The following is a 24671-nucleotide window of genomic DNA, read 5'->3' on the forward strand; positions in this document are numbered from 1 at the left end:
TAAAAAAAATATATGACGTATATAAATAAATAATACATGCAACCTGGAGGCATCATATCTTTTTACAGTGTTTGTCAAAATGATAAAACACAACAAAGCCCAGGAGCTTATTTCCATTGTGGTAATTTTTGTTTAGAACAATACAGTAAAACCTTTTGGTTATAGCTCATTGAAATGAATAGATAAACCAAATTCCTTTATATAACTCTATAATATAATTTTAATATAGTGCACACTAAAGAATGTACCCCCACTCAAAATGTATGACTTCAGTAATTTATTGTTGATATCACACAGCTTCTATGTTATTGTGTCACCAGTTATAGAAATGACAAGTTAAAGACAAGTTCATCACAAATCTACTCAACACTATTAATTCAATCATTCATTAATATTTATATTTTGTCCGTTTCAACATGTGATTTTGTTGTACAGGAAACTCCAGTTTTAAACACCCTGATAAAGATTTCCTCACAGTCCAACAGCAGCAGGTAGACTCTATGTGTGCTGTATTCGCTGTGCATTGAGGACTTCAGTAGAGTACAGTAGATTGCTGTCACCTACAGGAAACCTCTGTCACGATCCCAGTCCCGCAGATTGGAGTCACTCAACACACACGTACACATGGACACACATAATGTATAGTATATAGAGCCATTCCTGTGGCTTATATAGTCTGTGCCAGGCCACTAAAGCAACAGTGTTTGTGGAGCGGTGTCATTTAGTTAACCCTGTGAAGTCTGCAGCTCTGGACTCTTGATGTCTGAGAGCTGAGGAGTGTTTTACTGCTGCCCGTTACTGTTCATAGGGAAATAAAAGGCTTATGAAAAGACAGCGTTCGTGAAGCTTGGGTTGGCATATGTACACATACACATAAACTCAAACACGTATGCAGGTGTACACAGGTATACTTGCACCTAAATAACGTGTGGATTTTATAATTGCATGTACCCACAAGTCGTTATATGGTCATTTCAGGGGCTGTAACACATGAACTCAGAGATCTTTAGATACCTCTGTTTCTAATTTGGTTTTGTGCGTCTCATGGTGCTTGTGAAAATCCAGATATAATAGAAAGAAACGCTCATGATGAGCTGTGCTGCAAAATACATCTATGACATTATACAGCCAGTCTATTGAGGGCCCTACTATCATCAGCACTGGTGTTTGTCGTAAAGCAGGCCATGTGCTCTCTGTAGGAACCTTGTGTCTGAAAGATCAACTTGGTGTTTGGCTGAAGGGCAGGGCACCTCACTGAGCCGCCAACCTCAGGTGGGGATTGTTAATAATGACCATGGAGTCTGCACAAGCAGTCAGACACACACACACACACACACACACACACACAGGCACAGAAAGACAGCACTAAGAAGGTTTGAAGGAGAAGTTTCCTTTGTGCTGCAATCCTAAAAAATGGTCGTTAATCCTCTGCCTCTTTACCTGTCACCACTCCGTCTACAGCCAAAAGAACTGGCTGCTCTCCCTCTCTGCCTCTCATTCATGGCTTTTTTCCAGACTGGACAGGTGCTTATTAAGAAACAGAAGAAGGAAAAAAAAACCTTCAGCTGGTTTAAGAAGGAAAAAGGTATTTTAGGATAAATTGAAATGCTGTAGCCGAATAGGGCAAAGCTGAAATCTTGTTGTTTTTTTCCCCAGACTCATAACTCAGAAACTCAAAAACCATATGCTTTTGAGCTCTGCTGTACTTCCAGCTTGTTGTTTAACTCTTCTAATCAGCCTGCACATATTCATTTGTTTCACAATCGGAAAAAACCCTGCATTAATTACAGACAGGATACTCTCAGAGACGGGTGTTTATAGTATTTCATACAGCAGCTGATTTTGCGTGTGATTATATTTAGATTGGCACCGCAACGTGTTTGTTTCATCTGATCCCATCCTTCATTTCGGAGGCCCACGCGATTTTATCAAGTGTAGTGTTAAATTTCATATCGAAACTTTCCTCTGGAGACTCCATTGGCTTGTCTGTCAAAACACACACACTCTTAAAGAAGTAAAATTAGTCCCAGTCGTTGGTGGTACATTGCTAATCAGACAAACTAGTGGCTAAGAACAGATGATTTATATACCCATTTAACGTCAATATTGATTCAATTAGAAGCAAGTGTTTAATTTGTTCAATTCTCACACATTCCACTTCTTATTAGATACAGACTTCTTTGTAAGTTTTATTGACAGTTTAACAATATGTGTAAGCACATTGCTATGCAGTATATCCCCAGAGGGCATCCCGCATGAACTGTTAACCTCCATTCCTCGTCACACTCTTAAGGATCTCATCTGTACTGGCCGTGTGGTCCTCCAGTCTCTCACACAGTCATAGGGCCCATTAGCAAATAACTCTTATCAACCCCTTATACCCAGGAAACCGGTCTCTCTCAAAACAAGTGGCCCAGAAAACCCAAACATACAGTCGAGGTTCTGCAGGTGTGTGCGTCCACATGTGAGCTAACGGATAAAGATGAGATGAAAGTTGGGTGTGTGCATTTTTGTAAAGTAACTATTAGGATGTTGCGACAGACTTGCTGATGCCTGTTCTGCGTATGCTGTGCGTCCTTCTTTGCCATCCTGGGCAGTGTGAGCGTAATAAGCACTGAAAAACATCAGCAGTCAGTATCATCCTGTTGACAGGTTAACAACTAGCTGTTCAATGCCTGCTGATTTACAGTGATGGCAGTGAAATCATAGCAGGAGTGTAGACTTGAGGAAAACCTGTTGTTTTTCACTTCTCCTGCAAACGCACGCAGTCCACTGCACGTCTTTCACACAATTCATATTTTTTTATCTTTTTTACAGATGTGAATTTAAAATAAAAGGCTTTCTTTCTTTCCTCCCTACAGAATTAATGGGTTTGGTTTTGGTGGGGTCACACTCTTGTCACAATTTCCTCCTGTCTAATTTCCCTCCTTCCACCTTGAGCAGACGACATAAATCAGGTTTCTGAACAGCGTTTATTGTACTTAGTAACGGTAGTTATTCTCACGCTCTGTAACACAGCCAGGGCTCCTGACCAATAAATGTCAGTGGTTAGGTTTCTTAAGTGTGAGGAGCACAGTTTTGTGAAGGTATGGTGTGTGAGGTATTTGTCACCTCAGAAAAGGTCTCATATTGAAGCTATCATCATTAGAGCTCCTTTACCAGCAGCTCAGCTTTACACATTTACATCCATTTTGATTCAGTGTAAGGGTTGACAGGTAAAGCAGTCCAACACACTAGATGTCTTTTTACCCTTTTCTGTTAACTCCACTGATGTCTTACTCTGTCTCTACACCACAGTCAATCCTTTGCTTTCATTAAAGTTTAAAGAGGAAACAAAGACATGGTCTTTATAGTTGTATTCCTCCATGCGGCATTCAATATGGTCTCCTTAACATTTTTCTAATTATTAAACCTTCATAAAGCAAATTTTTTCCTTGTCAGAATTATAGTTTATTCCCTTGAAAGACTTTCATGATGCTCTTTACTATAGATTATTTCATTGATCGTGGTTTTGTTTTCGAGCTGATGGAAATAGCCATTTTTATTATCATCATTTTACACAGCTGCATTGACTGCTGCATGGATCAAATCTCACTAGATAATGATGTAACAAATTCAGACTCAAGGCTTTGTGATAAACTGTAAGATCATTTACAGTTTTTAATGTGTATCAGATCATAGGAGACTTTGAAAAATGATCTATGTGCGATTTTCTCATGAACACATTGCTGTGTAATTTATGACAATAACTGTTTCTGAATAGCTTTGATCAATTGTATTTTGTTCAATTTGGCTAAAGATTTTTTCCTGTAAACTGCAGACTCAGTCACAAGTTATCCACCAAAAACGCCGCAGAGGGAAAATAAATTTGCTCATAAAGAGCAGCTCAGTGGGGCCAAAGACACAACAAAGCAGTCCTCTTGCTCAAGGCTTTTCTACCTTTTGAAGCACAATGTGTGTTAAGGCGTTTAACGACAGGACCTGTAGTCTTGTTTTAACTGTACAAATGATAAAGTACTCATAAATGCTGTATCTGTCTGGAAACAGCAGGAAGACAAGACAGTTTTCTTGTAAGTTTAAACCCATCCAGTGTTGTTGCTGTTCCAGACTTCACTCTGTCCAGGAACGTCCCACTTATTACACAGAGGTCACTAAGGTCAGCAGAGTGGTTGTCCATTTTGCTGCTGGATTCTCTTCAGAGTCCCTGAAAGCCCAGCCAGCCACCTGCTTCCAGAGAGACCTCATTATAAGAGTTATAGTGAAAGACCTGACTGATTCATTGTCAGATCATAATATTTTAACAGCAGATGGTATAGCATTAGAAAGCCACTCCACATTTTGGATCCGAAACCTATGACTCATGTGTAGTATGAAAGATAATGTCTCAACACACACAGAATGCTGTGTGAACACAGCCGAGGTAACCGCTGTAGTTTGTCTGTCCATATCATGATACAAAATGGAACAGGTTAGAGGGATGAAAGGATGAAAAGATGGATGGATAGAACAGATAGAACAGAGCTGGGCATTGCATGAAAGCAATGGAGGCCCATGTCATCACTCACAACAGAGGGATAGCCTGTCTGATCTCTGTCTCCTCAACTAATCTGATGGAGATACTTCTGAGAACCTCTATTTTCTCCGTCCCTCTGTCTGTCAAGGTTTCCACTCTCATGGTGCCAGTTTTAGCAGAGTGACTACGAGTGGAAGTTATGTGGTAAAAAGCTGAACATGTGATCCATCTTGTCACACATTTGATTTAATAATCTAAGTGCACAAGATTTACTTTCCTGCCAACTGCTGTCATACCATGATTAACGGTGGATCGCAGGCTTGCTCAGAACTTGAATCATCAAATTTCCAGAAATGGTGCATGCTTTTCTTTGAAAGCGTGACTCCCAGCACCTTAACACTACATAGACATAGTGATGACATGTAGACAGTGATTAAAGAAGTGAACTTTGGAATCCTCAAGAAATACATTTGGGTCCCCTCATAGGCTCCTGAGTGAAGTTTGGACCTGTTACCTTATACTGTGCTTCACTGGTTAAGCATTTGTCAATGCAGTCGAGTACAGTGTTTATGAGACCAGAGTTAGTGCTTGAAAGTGTGGCTAAAACTTCACAAAATCACTGCATCTGCAAAACTTCACAGTGTAGTTTTCTATGCCACAGAAATGGTAAAGCTCTGCCTTTTCTTTGATGGTTCCTCTCTGCAATATTTAAATATGATTCACTGACCAGTTTAGGCCAATTTTAGCATTAGCTAACATCACTGACTGAGGACACAAGAACTTTTAAGAAGCAACAGGAAGTGTTATGTTTGCATTAACAGATTTAATTATAGATCCAGACACAAAGACTGAGAAAGTACAGATTATGCTACATGTAGTAGTGTTCCCTTTTTGTTAATGGAGATTAGTGGATGATTGTTCGAGATATGTGAGGAGAAACGCATCACAGAATATCTTGTCATTTATGACTGTTAAGGTATTTTTGTAGAACTGCACTGATTAGTTGATTGACAGAAATTTATGCCAACTATTTTATAATATATAATCTATTAATTGTTTAAGTAATTTTCCAAGCAAAAATGCTCCAGCCTTGCAAATGTGAGGATTCAATTCTTTTCTTTGTCATATACAGTATGATAGTAATCTGAATATCTCTGTCTCTTGGACTGTTGTTTGAATAAAACAAGCAATTTTAATTCATCGCATTTACCTGTCAGAAATTATGACAAGCATTCAATATCTTCTGACATCTTATAGACAAAACGATTATTTGAGAAAATAATCACCAGATTAATTGATAATGAATATAATCATTCATTGCAGCCCTTCTTTTTTGCTTTCAACATACTTTTGGTTTATTTTATTGCTCAGGTAATATGTCAAGAACAGAGACCAGGAATCAATAAGCAGAATCAGAATCTATATTATCTTTGATGTTCTCATCCTAACCCACCTCCTCCTGCTCTTCTCTGGGATCTATAGGACCTGCCAGTTAAGTCTAAATATGTAATCCTTAGCACCTGTAAAGTATCTTTATCAGGGGAGCAAGCCGTCTCTCATGGCTCATCTGAATGTAGAGAATCAGTGACTTGACACCGAGGTTCTCCTATACGGCTGAACTCTTCCTCTTGTCACAAAGAGAGAGGCCAGCCACCTCGGGGAGAAACCTCATTACCGATGTTTATCTTTACAGTCCGAGCATAAAGCATATGGGATTCTTGGCATGAAGAGCTTTGCTTTGTGTCTCTGCTCTCTCTTCATCACCACAGTCTGATACAATGACCACAGCTGTTGCACCTGTTGGTCAGTTTCACAATGCTTTTTATCCCCATTTGTGATGAAGACCCTAGAGTTCTAAACTTGTACAGCAATCCAAAAGGTTAAATAACACATAGAATTGTCCATTTACTCTTCTTCTTCCAGCTGTCAGCAAAGATGGCGTGCTAAATAAGCAAACACTTCCTTGTGTTTTTCTGTGTGGGGAACAAATGTAGGAGAAAAATGTATACCTCCACATGTAGGTTTGGTTCCGTCTTTAAGGTGTTTATGTTAATGCATATGAAATAGTAAAATGTCTTGTTTATTTAAGTTATGTAAAACCATATGTTTCTGTTGGTTTGGTTGCCATCCCACTATATATGATGATGCTGTATGAACACAGATTAGAGAAATATTCAGTTTCAACCCTAAATTATACTTTGTTTCTTTCCCGTAACACTAATAACACTGAGTTATGGTGAGCTTGTCAATATTGCGGTTGCACAACTTCCACAAACTGTATCACCACTGTCCCTTATCTGTCTGATTTTATTTATTTGCCCAGCTCTGTATTTATGTAGTCTGACAAATCCTGTAATCTGCGTACATATGTTGTTTGGTTTTATGTGGTGTCAAAAGGAAATGGTTTTGTCCTCATCAAAAGAGCTGTTTGATCTTACTGGAGTTTAACTGTGGATGGCAGCCAACCAAGTACAAGCCCACCTGGCTGTTCAGACATAGCAGAACACAACACACACCTGATAATTTACACTTTTTTTTTCTCTCTTTCTTGTTGTCTCTGTCAGAGGAAGCGTTCTCCGCTCAGCACGAGAGTCTGAAGGAGGAGAAAGAATCCTTAACCAAGCTGCAGAAGGAATGCACTGCCAAGAGGTATGTGTGAGCCTGTAATTAGTTTTTGCTTTATTTCTGCATAGAAAACACAACATTCATCTTTTTACCCATCAGTTAGACATTACCCAGGGCCCGCTCCATGATGGGACCCTATGTGTTGCTCAATCATATCAAATTATGATGAGATTATACCCCGCACCCTGCCTCCCATCTTGCTCTTTCAAAACAAGGGGATGTTTTTGCGGTTGGCGATGCCTATTTATGTGTTCTCAACTGAGATTTTGCACATTGTGCTTAAAACCCTATTGGCTGGTGTTTGCCTTGGCCTGCGGGGAGACGTGTGCGGCGGGTGCCGGCCCTGGATACAGATTTGTTTGTCTGAGAAGTACCTGGCAGTCACAGAGGGTAAACCGGAGCCCCAGGAAGGCCAGCAGGGGCCAAAAGACCCAGCAAACAGGAAATTAACACCGACACTTGTACATCTGCCTAATATCCATTCCATGGAAATATCTCTGTTGTTGATGTTTTTTCATGGAAATGTCTCTTTTTTTAAACTTTTAGCTAGGGAAAGGTATGCTGAGCATGCACACTTTTCTCAGCCTTTCTCACACTGATGTTGAATAGCTCCTATCACAAAATTGGGGCTATATTTGTAGCTGTAGTTGTAGAGTTAAGTGTACTTTTTGAAAACATAAAAGTACATCTCATCTATCCACTCAAGATTGCAATAGGCTTCTTGAGATGTTGAGAACCAATTCCCTTTTGGTCACAAGAGAGGATGTGCGTTTTTGTTTATCTACGCCAGCTAAAGGCTTAAACATGCTTCTCCAGGCTGGACGTAGGCCAACATGCACAGAAGTCATTTAGAGACATTATCATGGCTGTTTCTTACTTATTCATTCATCTTGTGTCAGGTTTATTTTCTTTCTTCTACAACAAATGAATGAACCTCCAGACAAAAGTTGCATCAACCAATCAACTTGTCTGATGCTCAGCATGTTGAGAATTGGGATGTGTGTGTGTCAGCTCCTCTGTGAGCCTGTGGTTACCCATAACACCCTTTACTACCTAGAGGTCTTCACAGAAGCATAATTCCAGTTTAAAATGTAGATTAACTAATGATATTTTCTTTGTGAGCATACATTAAAAAGGAAGGTGGTGGGAAACATCATTATATATGTTTCAGGACAAGGATTTGTGGAGGGCTTGCGTTTTGGCTTAAACATTAAGATAAGGCAAAGCCCGCTGGACAGATATGAGTGATTTCAGATCAAACAACCATTACTCACTAATCTTTCTCCTCTTTCACTTGTACAAAGCAGCTCCACACTGGGAAAAGGGAAATGATAAGAGACTGCTAACCACAGGCAAAGTTAAAAAGGAAATTCAAGTGAAATGTGAGGAGCATGGATGGGAGGGTGCATCACATTCAATAACCATTTTCTCCCCAAAATCCCTTTTCATCTGTGTGAAATAATAGTCTTTTACCCACACTGCTCCACTCTGTAGTAATACAGGACACCCAAAGAGAGGCTCTCTCTCTCTCCCACACACACACACACACACACACATAAACAGTCATGCACTATTCATGCACAGTATCAGTTGAGTCATTAACGTGTAAATCGGTGAATGTTGCTCTGAGGAAATATTGCTGTGTAACTGGAACATCTGCTCATACATCCTGGAAGTGTTGCCTTTTATATACTCTTTTAGAGTCAAAGCTTGTAATAGCATTAAATAACTGCAGAGATATAATGTTTTGAATTTTCAATGACCATTTGAATTGTGGTCGGTTTCACAAACTAAGTTCCTTTTTACATGCGTGTTCTTGTTTTCTGCGTAAAGCCACTTTAACTTACTGGTTCTGCGGAAGCCTCAATTTTAAACTCACCACATTAGTTCCTGATATTATATCGCGGTTGGATGTGGAAGAGACATCCAACAAGGTATTTGTTTTCTAACAAACATGCAATGTTTCAAACAGCTTCAAGTATAGTAGAAACACTGGTCATGACATTTCTGGAATACCATGCAATAATGAGATGTGTCTTTAATACCAAACATGGAAATTATGGGCAATTTATACATTTCTCCAGTCTAAAATATGCCAGACAATATTTTACTACTAGATTCACATCTTCATTGCAAATCAGACCGGGCACTAGTTTAGAACTTTTCTCAGTTAAAACATAGAAATATCATCATTATATATTTATCAGCCAGGTCAGTTGTGTGGCTCTAGGGATAGCAATGTTTAAGGTATTATAGGGTATATTTAAGGTCCCAAGACAATAAATTCTAATGACCTTGGTGATCTTCCTGCTTACACCATCATCAGGTCAAAATTTTAATTTGCCCAATACTTTGATTTATGACGAAATAAAACTTCCCATCACCTTCAGCTTTTTGTTTAGAGCAAATTGGCCTGCTAAGAGACAAAACTAAGATGGTGAACCTGGTAAATATTACCCGCTAATCATCAACACATTAGCATTGTTGCTGTAAACATGTTAGCATGCTGATATTAGCATTTTACTCCAAGCACCGCTGTGCTGAAGTACAGGCTATCTTTATCTTTATTATCTCACTGGTGATTTTTCCACTCTGAAACATTTTTAGTCACCACATTTCACAGGTCATAATCACAGAATGTTTTCTAGCCTGCTTTTAATAACGGGGCAGGCTGGGGTTGATGGACCCTGCACAACTAATAAAGACTTTCCTATTGTGGATATGACTCACTAATGAGTCAGTCGCTCTCATCCATACATGACAAACGCAGACTTGGCTAATCTTCTCCTTATACCAACATTTAGCTGCTATCACACATCATTGTGCTGCATACATAAACTCCCCTTTCTGTGTTCTGTCTTTATGCTTTACAGTGGGTCCCTGTGGAGCAGTAACTAGCCTGGATGATTTCCACTGCTCATTACCACTTCCTCTCATCTCTTCCAGCTACACTCCTTCCCCTACAATCTCATCTCTGCTCTTTCTCTAGTCCCTCCATTGCCTTACCACTCCCTATCTCCTCTACTCTTAACTGAAGCTTTTGTCTCTGTCTGTCAGGCAGTTACTTATTGTGTCATCCTTGTGTCTGGTTTTTTTCTCCCCAGAGAGCAGTTCCTGAAGTCTAACGCCCAGCTCACCTTCCGCTGTCGTCAGCTCCTCTCTGAGCTTTCCTACATCTACCCCATTGATGTGGTGAGTCGAACCTGAGGGTACAGCACCACACAACACATTGTTCACAAGGGCTGCAAAGAATTATTTGTTTTGATGAGGCAGAAATGGTGCAGATTGTTCTGAATGTCAGTTCTTCAGTGTATTAGGACACAATTCAAAGTCTGAAGTCCAAACGGCTGTGTAATATATATTACAATCACTGAGTTTTCTTTAACCTTTGGCAAACAAAATCCTTTAAATACTGACACTACTAGACAATGACTGAATGTTTTCTTTTCTGGGTCTGTTTCTGCTCTCTGATCATTGTCTTTAATATGAAATCTGTTATTTAAATCCACAGGCTAATCAGTCAGATTATGTCATCTGCGGAGTGAAGCTGCCAAACTCTGAAGACTTTCAAGGTAATTTATTACATGCCTGCCTGTGTGTTTCAGGGTTCCAGCGAGATAAGCTGTGGTAAGGAATGCTGCACAAATGTTTTGTCTTTACTTTCATGCTAGAGGTTATCTGTAGATGTTTGGTGAAGCAAAGCAATTTAACATTTTTGCAATTTTATGGCTGATGATCTCAGATACATAAGTATGAAAAACAGAATTATTATTACTATCATTATACTAGAAGGCAATTTGGAAAAAGGTATGACTGTGCTAAGGTATAATAGTCTTTTGCATAAAGGACAAAGCCTGGCAGAACTGCTTGCTGGAGCTCTGCTTGATGGCCAGGCAGAGAAGTCTAGCGGCTACGTTGGTTTGCAATCTTCTATTTTTTATTCAAGACACATTTCTAATCTCTTGTTGGCTGCTGCTAGAAGAATTCCGCAGTGCTACCACAATCTTATAGAGTCATGTCAAAAGATGCTTGGTTTCACCACCCCAGTGAGATGCAGCCACAAAAACCACATGCTTTAATATCAAAGACACGGTATTTGGCAACATAACGTTGAAAAAAAAGTTTTGTCAGCAGGCAGCTATAACCACACAGACCTCGTTATCATGTTGCTGGGGTAGGTTTAGAGTAAGGGTCACGCCGTATGTGTTGTGATAAATTGGATTTTCTGTCACAGCAAGGGAAACTTGATGACTTCATGACCTCTCAATCGCTCAGATGACTTGAGGAGGGGGTGCTGGATTGAATGGGAAATAAATGGTTAGCTTTGGTCTGCAGTACTTGTCCAACACTCAGAACACAGCTGGCACTGTCCACACAACATTCTCCAGCTCCTCTTCCTCACAGCTGGTTAGACCAAGAGTCAATAATTCAAAAATGCCACTCCCGATCTCCTCCGCTCCCTGCTGTCACACTCCACCTGTTCACATCTTTTAAGAGCGCAGAGACGAGCACAGTGGTGACAGCCAGCCCGTTTGTGTTTGCAGTGATCTCTTGTTCCCATAAGGTGGAGACCTGCCTCTGTCTCCCAGTCCTGCCTAGGTGGACACGTAGCAGTGAGTAAACAACAGAGCATGTGTCATGGCAGAAGATAAAAAGGCTAACAGAGAACATCCTAATGCATTTACTGCTAACTGCCTTTTCCCGTATGCCCTCCCTCCTGGTCGTATGCCTTGTTGAAACGTTGAAAAGAGCTGCCGTGCTATTCTAGGTAGCCATTATTCACCCTTTAACATAACCGCTGTGCCCGTTAGACCTCTTGCAAAGGCCAGATCAACATATGCAGACCTCGTATACAGATGGTGGTAGAAGGGATGGAGAGGAATGCACTTTACTCCTCTGTTTTACCCCAGTGATGACTCCTGCTCTCATTTGTGTGAGGTCTGCCGCAGATAGAGCCCGATCAAGTCCAGAACTGTCTGGATGTGTGTCAAAGTCAGTTTAAGCAGGCCTGCGGGGGAGGATGTTCCACATTAGAGACCAGGGTCAGGGTTAGTTGGAGTCCTAATCCTGCTGGGGGTCAAAGTGGAAAAGGGTGACACTGCGCTGAGGCCCATCAGTGTTTTACATTTAACTAGGCTTTCCTTGTCAGATCAATCTAACAAGGTATCAGCAATCTCCTGATGCACCCTAAGGTGTCACTTATAGGTGCTTGTCCTTAAGTTGACCTGATAGTCCTGTTAGTGTGAAGCATCATCCAAAAGCACCAGAGGCCAGGAAACAGTTTATTGCCGGTGAACTAAAAAAATGCAGGAACAAGAAAGATACAAAGCAGGCTATCTGTGTTAAGTTGAAAAACACACAGTATGAGGCAAACAATCTACCGCTCTCTATTGCCATAGTCTATTACTTCAAAGCATTAAGATAAAAACCATGGTGATTTTAAGTCTTTGCCTCGAGCAGTGTCCTGCTGCTGTTAGAGAATGTGAAACCACTTAGCGTGTTGTCTTGAAACCATTTCTCGCACTTAAAGCGAGACGGTTTGCCGTTTCTTTCCCTGTGAGATATGTCCACAAAGGCATCCCAAAACTTATTTGGGCTCAGAGGGGATACTTCTACGTGATGCTTTTGCTTCTCAAGCGCATATCTGAAAGAAATTGGGTAACTCACTGCAGCCAAGGTTTTTTGGTATGGTGTATGCTGTGCCGCATTTTGTATCACTTTCAAAAACACGTTCCCACATGAATGCAAGTGTTCTTCCTCCTGTGAATACTTGGTTACTAAGCTATCTTCGGTTGGATGTTTATACATTTTTGTTTGGATTCACAAGATGTGGACGTGGTTTATGTAAACACAATTTATTTTTCCATGTAATGAAAGTACATTCCAAACAAAACAGACATATGCTTTGAAGTTTTTGACATAATACAATACTGACTTTGGGGTGATTAAAATACTGCCGTTTTGAATTTAATTTGCATTAGTTTTGGTGTGTTAATGTTGTGTTAAAAAGCCCACTGATGCATTAACAAGTACAACATTTGTTGTCTGCTGAACCAAACTCCATCTCTCTCTCTCTCTCTCTCTTTTTTTTTTTTTCCACTTCGTGTCCTGCAGCAAAGGATGATGGGAGCGTGGCAGTCGCCCTTGGTTACACCTCACACCTGGTCCTGATGATCTCATGCTTCCTGCAGATCCCTCTTAGGTATCCAGTGATCCACAAGGGTTCACGCTCCTCCATCAAGGACACCATCACTGACAGACTCACAGAGAAGGAGAGAGAGTAAGTAGGCTGAATACTTGATGTGGAAATACCAAATATACAAGAACGGCTAATCTTAAAATACTCACTTTCATCACAAATGCTGACATACATGTTTGGCCAAGTCCTTGCTTTATAAAAAGTTGATTATTCTAAATTCAAAGTTGCTCTTTACTTCCTTGAAATCAATCACTCTGGGCCTCTGTGTGATTTTTTTTTTTTTCTTACAATAATTTCCGCTTAAGCAGCTACTCAATGACATTAATATGTAGATGTCTTTTTTTCTGTTAAATTAATGATAGCAGATACTCTCTGTAGGCTGATGTTATGCTATAGCTCTCAGCCTTGAGTGGATTGTATGATTGGTTCCACTTTGCCAAAGTATTTGGGTCACGTGTACTGATGTTCAGACGAGGGCCTCTGTTTTCACGGCTGTGCAGAGACTGCTGCATGAAATGTTGTGAGTGTGAAGCAAACCTCCCGACTCATTTGGTGTTAGGACCACATGTGTTCTCAACACAACACCAATTATTCGATAACGCAGTGATTGCACAAACAAGCACAAACTCAACGCATACAGAACAATACTAAACAACAGCACTCTTAATCAATCTTGAAATTCATTTTGAATGGCTACGTGGATAGACCTTTATTGATTGAGCATAATCATGACTGTTACTGTTTTGGTGTGACTTGATTGTGGTGAGTCAGGAAACAAGTTATTTGTTTTAGAATAAAAATAAAACTCTCCACAATGTAAATGAGATTATTATGGGTTATCGTCAGTTTATACAAAGATGTGAAATGTTCAAACAGAATTTTGCTTCACTCAACAGTTTTCGCAGCAGTGCTGTTGTTGTATATAGAGTTCACGATATGTGATTGAATGTCACTTAGGTAAAAAGCAAAATAATGCAACAATTTTTTTTTTTAACTTTTATTGTATATTTTTTATACTACACAGTTGGTTCATGTACAGTATGGCTGTTGTGTGAATCATTATATTTTAAAATGAATCAGTATGTGTAGAGACATGGTAACTGATTTTCTTTTTAGTATCCGACACAAAGGAAAAATCTCTATGAAAAACACATTTTTACATCAAGGTTTTCCTCAAGGTCAATCAGTTGAAATGTTGGATGTGTAAAAAACGATTTGCATCGGTATGACTGTGCATCCTATTTCCCTTTTTTCATTTTTCCCTCACTTCTAATGCCATCTCTTCACAAGTGTGGGTGTTTTTGGATGTGTGTAAGGTAGACTGAATATTTTCCACTGCAAATATTTTCAATTTTACAAACCACTGCCTGTTATCTGATTATTTGGAAAATTTGTATAGTTGTATGTGTTGAAAAGACATCATTGAACTTTCAGAAAAGTCACACAGTATGTTTAGAATCACACAGATTAACTACTGTGTGTTAAAGATTGGACATAATTTAAATACAAAGTAGTAAAATGAAAAAGGAAAAGGGCATTCATTTCAAAATGTTATCTGGTGTTAACTTCTAGCTCCAAAAACTCTTTTAACATTTGTTACATTTTAAACATTGTAAAGAAAGTACATATGGTAAAAGCTAGAATACTTGCTGAAGTTTATTACACGTTTCAGTAATCTATCAAACCAAAGGAGCCACATTAAATAACTCACTGCTGCGAGATTTCAAAGACCTGGAACACTGTAGTCAATAAATTGTCGGCCTTGTTATAGTTTTATTCCATATTCCACGCCATAAATTCAGATATCTAATACTGAGAGGAACCATATGCAGTATGTATGGAATTGTAACTGTAAAAGCTCATACTGCTTAACTAATCTAAGCATTTTAAGTCAAATCATCTGCAGTTAAATCCATTTTCCGGCAGGGTGCCAAAGTAATCCTACACTCATCAGAATGCTCTGTAAGATTTTCAAGACCTCTTGTAACATGTAATCCAAAGCACATCCCTGGCAGAAATACATTTCTGTAAGCTTTATGAATGGCTTACAGTAGTTGAGGTGGAATGAATGAATTTTTTATGTTACCCTCTGTGACAGAAGTGGCAGTGGGGAACGTGGTGACTGCAGTAACTATCGTTTGCTTTCTTTGCAACACAGAATACAAGAGGGATTATATTTGTCTTCATCGCACCCCTCAGCTGAAGTTCACTATACTATCCTGTCTTCCATTCGCCGATGATAGCTGCACTTTTCTTTCTATAAGCAAAAACAGATAAGTTCCAAGATGATTTGGATCGAATTGGTTAAAAAATTGGATTAAAGTGATTAAAGTACAGTCCAAATATGACGAATCTACATCCATAGTCGGAGAAGTGCAGAAATTGAGTTTTCCGATACATAACGGAAAGCAAATATAGTACCGATATATTTAGTGAATTGTTTGGTTGTGTGTGCTGATTTGAGACTTGCTCTGACGTACATCAGAATGGTAAATTCATTTTTTCCAATCAGTTCAATAATGCATCTTTGAAAACCAATTATTTTCCTTTGGAAATAGTTCAAATTGTCTTCACGGTTTAATTTTTCTTTCATTGCGAGGCCGTCTGTTTGTGAAATTCTCGGTTTAGGTCTACTGACCACATTGCAGTCAGTGCAGATGTTTCTTTTCGCGAATAAGCACATCTCTCCCCTTTTCCACTACAGACATGCATACTGTAGCTTCGGCAGGAGTCGGTGACTCTTAAGCTGTTTTGTTTTGCCCATGGTAACAACTCAAAGTTCCCCTTTTTCAGTTTACTCAGGTGTTCAGAGAGTGCTTCTCTTTCATAATGAAGCTCTGCTGAGACTGTAAATCACAGTTCCCGTTTTATGCCAGTGTCTCTATCACACCTCAGGGCTATGACCACTTCGCTTCCTGTATTCACAGCATAATATAATTTTTGTTGAATCATGAACTTTTCATGATTGAAGAATAAACTAAGAATCTTAACCTCACCTGGGGATTCGTCAGGGCTGTTTGTGAAAGTCATGAACAGTACAGGCACTGTAATTACCGCACATGCCGATGTAATGAAATTATTATTTGTATATGTTTATGGTCTTGTAACTATGCATCAAGGCAGAATTTAAAAAAACCCTTGTGCGTTAAGATAATTGCACGTTTGGGAGACACATGTTCAGGTATGCACCTTACATGCATATTAACATTCTACTTGTGCAGGACCCCTTTCAGTAAATGAGAGAGGGGGAGTGATGAAGAAGTTTATACTATAATCAACAGCGTTACTAATAGCCATGGATGTGGATGAATATGATTGCCCCCTTAGAGTGAATAGTCTGTGATAGTTCAGAGCCACTGAAAGAGGAGAAGAAAGATCAAAGTCCTGAGTCATGCTTGCACTCTTCAGCTCTTTACATCGTGCCTTCAATGTTGCTTTTGCCACGCACACGTCTTGTTAATTATCAGCAGAATACTTCAGTCCTTTTTTCTTGTTATTTTATTTTAAAAGAATATTTAGAAAATAATTTTCTCATATTTTCTTTGCAGCGTTTATTATTATTGTGTCACCCAGCCATGACATATACTGTATAGTTTTTTTTTTTTTTTTTTTTTTTAGAACAAGTCAGAAATTCAGAAAGTTTGCATGTGAATATTACTATACATGCTCTAGGAGACTTTTGAAGTAAAAATGTAGTTGTAAAAGTTGTAATTTTTTGTCTTTTCAATACAACACAAATATCCACACATGAATGGATAGAGGAGATTGTCAGTGTTCCAGGGGGAAGATGTGGGCCACATGGCAATGTTAAATCAGGTCATTTAAACAGGACTGTAGACCAGTAAGCCTCACCATCCCTTTGCTTCCATTCTCACCTTTTTCATTTTCTATAGCCAGCTGCTCATGGACTAGCATGGCAGACTTTTTTCTGAACCTGTGTGTAACCGTGTAACAGTGAACAACTCCTTTGTTTACCCTTTTTGCTGTACTCTCAGTCAAAGATAAGCGACTGCTTATTCTCATTTGAAGCACATGAGAATGACGTGTAAATAAGCGCTGACACTTCCACATCCACATCCACATATGTCACACATAAGAAGACAAACAGCTGGGAGAAAGTGTGTGTGTGTGTGTGTGTGTGTGTGAGAGAGAAAAAGTGAGACATTATCAGACAACACCGTGATTGAGCGGCCATCTCTCTGTGTGGGTGATTATGTCATGACAACAGCTGGAGAGACTCACTGGGGGTTGCTTCACATTCCCTCGCGGCTGGAGGCCCGACTGCACTGTATGCATTTACAGTCCCACCACGCAGGATATTTACACCAGCGTCTAGCAACAAAAAATAAACTTGTAGGCTGTATGGCTGACGAACAGACACAACAATCCAACATTGCCCTTAGGTGTCCCTGAGTGGGGCCAGCAAAGTTTCACCCCCCCCCCGCACATGTTTATGACCCCTGAGGCCCTGGAGGGCTGCAGACACAACGCAAAATGATGTGTGGGAAGACGGAAAGCAACCAGCCAGACTCTAAAAGTGTACAAAAAAAGGGGTGATTAAAGTGTCGGAAAGAGGCAGCCGGTGGTGATAAGTGAGGTGGCATGAGATCAGTTTCTCAAAGTGCGGTAGGATTAGCAAGCAGTCAGTCAATTCTAATGGCGTGCGCATAGAAACCTGATGTTGTTTTAGTTGCGCGTTGCACTGTAGGCCTCTTTTTAAATGGTAATTGTCCTAACCTGGCTTCTCTCTGGTAAACACTTGTGCAATGTGATGAATCTTTGTGCTCTTTTTAGATGACCCCACAAACCGCAAATGCATCTTTTTAGGTCAGGCTCAGCATCCCCATTCTGTGCCTCTACTGCAGCACCTAATGTGGATCCAGATTTTGGTAGCTTAACAACTCGCTCCAGTTACTATCCAACACAAAATCCCTCGTGTATTTCTAAGAGCGCCGGGTATATTTGAGCAAGAAAAAATTCCTTATGCTTAGCCTGTTAATTGGTGTGTGGTGTGAAGAATATACATATGCAGTATTTCACATTTTGAGTTTGGCTAATGTAATTTTATTCCTTCCGACCTGCCTTGTAGAATAATGGCTGCCTTATTTCATATAGTCTGATATTTTGGCCACAGTGAAACCAGTCAAGGCATGTGTTGATCTGAACTGTGTTACCCTCCAGCACTTGGGCACAGGCCAGAGTTTGAATCTGGCCCTGTAAGAATGTTTGAAAATAAGGTGTGGAAGATGACTGGTCTGTTTGGCACTCTGTGTGATTTGGCCTTTTTTTTTTTCGAGATCTCAAAACGATCCTCCTCCCTATCGGAGACGTCCTCTGAAATCAGCGGACGATGACATGTTGCGCCCACATTTTGTCCCGTGCAGATCTCAGTTCCAGTGTGTCTGATTGCATGGGGGCGAACTAGGGAGATGCGATCCAGATGTCCAGTGTTTGATTGAGACCAGAACCCAGCCATTAAATAGCAAGCACTCCCTCATATAGTCTTTCACCTAAAGCATCAAGGCAAATCAGTTAAAAAAAAAAAAAAATTATCACGGGCGAACGGAAAAATGGATGTAAGTGGGAATTTACACATCACTGCTGGGATCAAACAAAACAAGAAACTGTCGGTGGAGGTAGTGAACGTGAATTCCGGGGGAGGGAGGCCTGCTTAAGACGAGAGGAACCTGTGAGCTCCAAGAAAAGAGGTTATTGTTCCGGGGCTTCAGCGGTTTCATGTCTCTTAACATGGACCATGTGCACAGGAGGAGAGGGGGAACTACATCCAAACTACCCTGTTCTGCCTAAGGTTGCACAGCAATGATGGGGAAAAGCACCGTGAGGCTGCGGGGGGGTGGGGGTGGGGGGGTTAAATATCCTGCTCAAAGACCCACTTTAGAAGAAGGTGTACACACACACACATAAAAAAGTAGAGTCTGGCTTTTTATCGTTCCACTTAAGTTAATTCAGTATCAGAAGTTTAAGGATCAGTTCACCCAAATTCTAAAATGACATGCTATTTCATCCATTTCATCTGCAGACATTTTGAAGTATCCGTCCTGAGATTGCTGATAACTAAGCCAATACAGTTTTGATCAGTGGAATTTCATTTTTGGTAGCTGATAAACATTCGGCCTTCTCCTCCTTTAAAATGCTGTCTTTGTCATCAGCACACTCTGACCTACAGTACAAATAAATGTAATAAACACATTTTAAAAAGTTACAGTTATCAACTCCAACTGAAATTCAAGATCTTTATAGTTGTTGTGCCATCTCTCATGTTGCTATTGATATTAAAATGAGTATTCAATTTAGAATGAAATGAGAATTTGATGATGTTATACTGGGTTTTATATAAGATGGTGTTATTAAAGAATAAATCTTGTGATTTTAGCAGTGTGATGTGCACATGTTTGGTAGTGGTTCAGCTGCATATTTACCTTATTCCTCATAGAAGAGATGAAGGAGCCATTCGATTTGGGAGCCAGAGAGCTTCAAATCAAATTCGAACAAATATCTCATTATTTAGGTCTGTATGTCAACTACAAAGGCACCCTGGGACTGGACAGAATGTTTACTTGTCTTTTGAGGTTTTCTGCCAAATCACTCAAGGACAATGGCGGGAATGGTATGTTTATAATAGCTCTGAAGAAGTCAAGGAGTCTCTTCTCGGGTGACAGGTTAGTTGCATAAGCGGCCCTTCATCTTGGAGTCCTGCTGTTGCGCAGCTTATTTGAGCAGTCTTTGTCCATACTTCATTAAAAAGATAACAAGAAGCATCTGTGCTAAATGGCTTTCTGAGGGATGCTGTAGGTTGGAAGGAATGACCCGTAGTAGTATTAAATTTTTTTTATAGATTGAGAAGGAAGTGGGAAGTCTTACGTCAGTATCAGCTCTTGCTCTCTCAGTACTGCCATGAGGATGAAATATTAATCCGTAATAGGTGTTATAATCTTTTGATAGAGAGTCAGATATCATGTCATTTGAGATGAAGTGATGGTCTGCGTAGGGTCTTTGGCTCGTGAATGCCGTGTAGGGTGCTGGTCAGATTGAGCCCCTCTTCTCCATCTCTGCTTGTGATTAAAACAATGGAAGGAAACAAAAGCAAAGAAAAGAGAGAAAATGAGAGTGCTGGGGTTGGGAGCTGGGGGTCAGCGGACCCCTGGATATTCTTAAGAGCTGTGGTGAAAACCCAGCATGACAGAGCAAGCAACCGCCACATCACTCAGGAGACGCTTTAACGGCAAAGACCAAGATGGCGAAACGGTTATACAGGGGTCTTAAGTGCAGCAGCAGTCATTAAAATAGTATTCACTGACAGATGCTCAGTGTAATCATTTCTCAGATATTGAAAATTACAGCTCACTGTGATTTATATAGTAACCACTGCCATTAGAGCCTTGACGGTTGCAAGGCAGGTGTTTTTTTAAAAAGCAGGCCCAGATGATTTATAGTCCCATGCCGTTTGAAATTGCACATTAAAGACATTGTGAAACTCACAAGCAACCCCCTCCATTAAAACAAGGGCTGTAAGTACTGGCCAAACGTCGTCTCTAACATGTGAGCCAGGACTGTTGTTTTGCACATTTGGAGTATTAATTAGGATGTCTAAACAGGCAAGCCAACACATGTGGAGACCTCAGCCTGTGTGTACATTACAGTAGGTCAGCCAGTCACCAGGAGTCTTCCCACCGTATTTTCATGAACCAGAGTAAAGCTGAGCTCGACCACCCACCTGCATAGCTGCGTCCTCCTTTACAGTACACTCCTCCATTTAATACAATGGACCCACGGGGGAAGAGAGAGTCCAGTATACTATAGCATGCTAACATATATATGCTCTCTATAGTTTGCACAAGAAGCACCCACTGACCTTGGCCTTGGTTTTCTAATAGACTCCTTTTTAACAGGGCTTCCTATACAGACGACGGCCATTTTAACTCAAAAAACAGAGCTCAGATGGACTTTGCGCCCTCCATTTTGGCTCTGTCATTGTTGTAAAACTACAGACAACCAATGTTAGTTTTAAACAGACCATATTTACAGAGCAAAATGCATACACAAAGTTTTAATTAGAGTCTTTGGGCCATAGTGACTTCACCTTTTTTCCTCTTTGTACAAACAGCTCACAAATGTGGCCATTTAACTGGAGGCTGTAAAAGACATCATGTGCTGCTGACACCTGCTAGCAGGCCTCCAGGGTGCAGTCCAGGGAGATTGTGTAGACACTGATGGTGGATCACCCAAAGATGAAAGAGTTATAACTCAGCCTGCTATTAAGTGATCCCTCAGCAGGAATAAAAGACAGGGCAAGGAGTGGTTAAAAAAAAAAAATGGACAGGAAGAAAGAGTGAACTTCTATCGCTTAATCTCATCGTTTTAGCGATATGTTTATTGGTTGTTTCCTCCTTTTAACACAAGAGTCCCTCCTTTATCCTCTCAGGTTGTCTATGTGGTGAACGGGTGTCTAGACCCTGCTGTTAAAGAGCTGCTGGCAGCTGGGGGGGCGTACATATATTCTCTCTTGTAAAGACAGGGGACTTTCCTGTGATGTTCAGCTTTGTCTTTTTATAATGTTATGGCTCCACACTTATTAATTACATATTTTTGTGTCTGCACACGGAGCTGGCATTTGCACGTTAAATGTCCTGTGGTGAGATCGCTCTGAAGGGGAGATGAGAAGAAAAAGATGATGAAATGTTTTTATAAAACGAGAAAAAAGTGACAGATTTACTTCTGCTCTCAACTCACTGTCATTTCTATTTCATCTTTTTGTCCAGAGCACGCAGAGTTGAATATTAGCTAAATGAAAGCAGATTTCATGTTTCGGTAATCAGTCTTTTAAAGTGAGTGGGTGTGTTGATTATGGTGCCTGTCATATTCAGTTTGCTGTGTTAGTTTGGCGGACATGACCCTTCAGCAGAGCAGCCACTGAGGGGAGCAGGAGAGGGATGTGCTGATGGAAGAAATGGCTTGATTTAGGAAAGTGAAGAAATATGAGGAGGACTGCTGAGATAGAGATGATTTGATTTGATTTATATGTACAACAAAATTAGACAAAAGAACCAACAGCGTAGCGCACAAAGTGCAAAAGACGAAGTAAGCACGACCTCATTTAAAAACAACATGAAAACAAATTGTTACATTCCAGCGGTAAAGCACAATTAGTGCCACAAACAGTTACTTCTACAGCCTGTGTGAGAATCTCTCTGGTTTTTCTCTGTTTATTCTGGACCCTTTGTCCTGATGGACAGACAGGGTACTGATGTTGGCCTCCATATTCCTCCAGGACGATAATTTATTTCATCCTGTTTAGTGTAGAGGACTGCTTCAGTTTATGCCGCTGGCTGAGTGATTAAAAATGGCGCTCTGTCTCCTCTTACTGCTATTCCTTATGTTTCTCCCAGGCGCACACCACTAACATTTTTACTATTTTAGCAAAAAGTATAGCAGCGGCTTTCTGCCTCCAAGGTCAGACCTTAGTCAGGTGAAAACTGAAAAAGAAAAAAGTGACTTTTGGACAGCAAAATGAAGTCTTTGTGAGTTCTTTCCTTTTTATTTTATGCAATGTCTTTTACATTTTATAATGCTGTATGCTTGATCTACATCCGTTATGCTTATTTCCAGTCTTAATCTCAGTGGGATAAACCCGGTCAGATTAGATAATACTATATTTAAAATAATAAAATGTGCACGCCAACTGAATCACACACTCCTCCTCTGGTGCCTCCTCCCTTCCCTCCGTCTTCAGACTTCCTCCCTCGATCCTCCCCGCTGGTGTGTAATAATATATTTGACTTTACTAGACGTCCCTGGGAGGAATTCCTGGTGTTTGGTGAACCGGAGTCTCTCCAGTGTGATTTCAGACACAGTGGACAGCGGTCATTAATCACTTGGCTGTGACGGAGCTGGTGTATGTTCATGTGTTTGCGTGTGTGTGTTGGAAGTGGCTCTGTTTTCCTTTTCATGCGTGTTCATCAGAAAACAAATCCTATCTGTTCGTGAGGAAGTGATATTGGGAATGCCAGTCGTGTGAGGGGAATGCCTGTTGTGTTGTTCTTCCTCTCTCTGTTAGTTATTTCCTAGTGCTGAGATATGACCTCTGGCATGTCGCTTTCTGCATGGGGCCCTGGCTGCATGTCGGGGATATGGACAACCAACAAGTGGCTGGCTGTGTGGCCCTCAGGCTACAGCATCTCCTTTTTTGCTTGCCAGCCTTCGCAGCAACATCCTGTTAGAATTTATTCTAGGGTTCCAATGATCTCCATCTGGATAGGATTTAGGTCTACAACTTCAAGTGTTGCACTGTAATGCTAATAGTTTAAGTAATTCAGAGTGAGGAGGCGTTTACTGTGAGCACTAGTTCTGAATGTCTGAATCTCCAGAAAGGGTCTGAAAATCTGCAAGAAATGGATAAATGCCAAATAAAAGAAATAAAGCCCTCACGTTAAAAAATCTTTTGGGTAAGTTCATGTTGTCAAGGGCAAACTGACAAATGCTTTTACAGCTGAAATGCTCAAACATGGGTGTCATTAAAGATTTGTTCTCTAAGAGCATCAACATCTGAGTAAAATCTAACCTTCAGCATACCGCAAGCACATCTGAATCAATACTCTGAACTTGAAACCTGCAGGGTTACGCTGCTGTTAGCATGATCTCCGATGACAGCAGAGTCCAGTGAAGTGCCAGCACTGAGGAAATGTATTCTCTGCTGTATTCTCCCACTGCCTCAGGCACCTATAGGTCACAGTAAGAGGGGGTGAAGAGCCCTATATCTGCTCTCACACAGGATTAACAAAAGACCATGACCCAGTCCCTGGGAGGCACACACACGGGAGGGAAGCATGCCGGATGCACATACTCACTCATTCATACACACATACATACACACACACACACACACACACACACACGTGCAAAGCATTCAATACATCAGAACGCATCTGCTGCTTCCGGCAGAGCTGTCATATCATCACAGAAGCACGTTTCTTACAGAATTGGTCACACTTATATCTGTCATATATGTGTTTGTGTGTTACGTCGTAGAATTTGTTGAAGAGCCGTTGCTGCCCTCATATGGCATCAGACAATGACACAACTTTTAGAGATCAAGACATTTTAGATGAGGAAATTCTTTTCTTTCCAATAATATTTCCTCTGCTTGTGCTTTCCATTTGATGTGGCTTTTGGAAAAGCAAAAGCCGTTTATTTGTCTAACTGCATGGATGCTGCATCTATATGCATGTGACAGTACTTGGTCATGGTAACATCTCATGTTTGTAGAATTCTTGCTCTTATAAAGACCAGATGTCAGTGTCATGTGCTGTAAAAAAC

General features: G+C 40.4%; 1 protein-coding gene across 1 annotated transcript in view; it reads left to right on the forward strand.

The window, feature by feature from the left end:
• The window catches only part of uvrag (UV radiation resistance associated gene), an 86734-nt gene that overhangs the window by 19670 nt on the left and 42393 nt on the right, over window positions 1–24671 (forward strand). Inside the window, exons 9-12 of the mRNA XM_042431936.1 lie at window positions 7078–7162; window positions 10243–10330; window positions 10650–10710; window positions 13253–13418. Coding sequence (XP_042287870.1) covers window positions 7078–7162; window positions 10243–10330; window positions 10650–10710; window positions 13253–13418 — 400 coding nt within the window. The remainder of the gene's footprint in view (window positions 1–7077; window positions 7163–10242; window positions 10331–10649; window positions 10711–13252; window positions 13419–24671) is intronic.

Source organism: Thunnus maccoyii, chromosome 13 (assembly GCF_910596095.1).
Source record: "Thunnus maccoyii chromosome 13, fThuMac1.1, whole genome shotgun sequence".
Lineage (NCBI taxonomy): Eukaryota > Metazoa > Chordata > Actinopteri > Scombriformes > Scombridae > Thunnus > Thunnus maccoyii.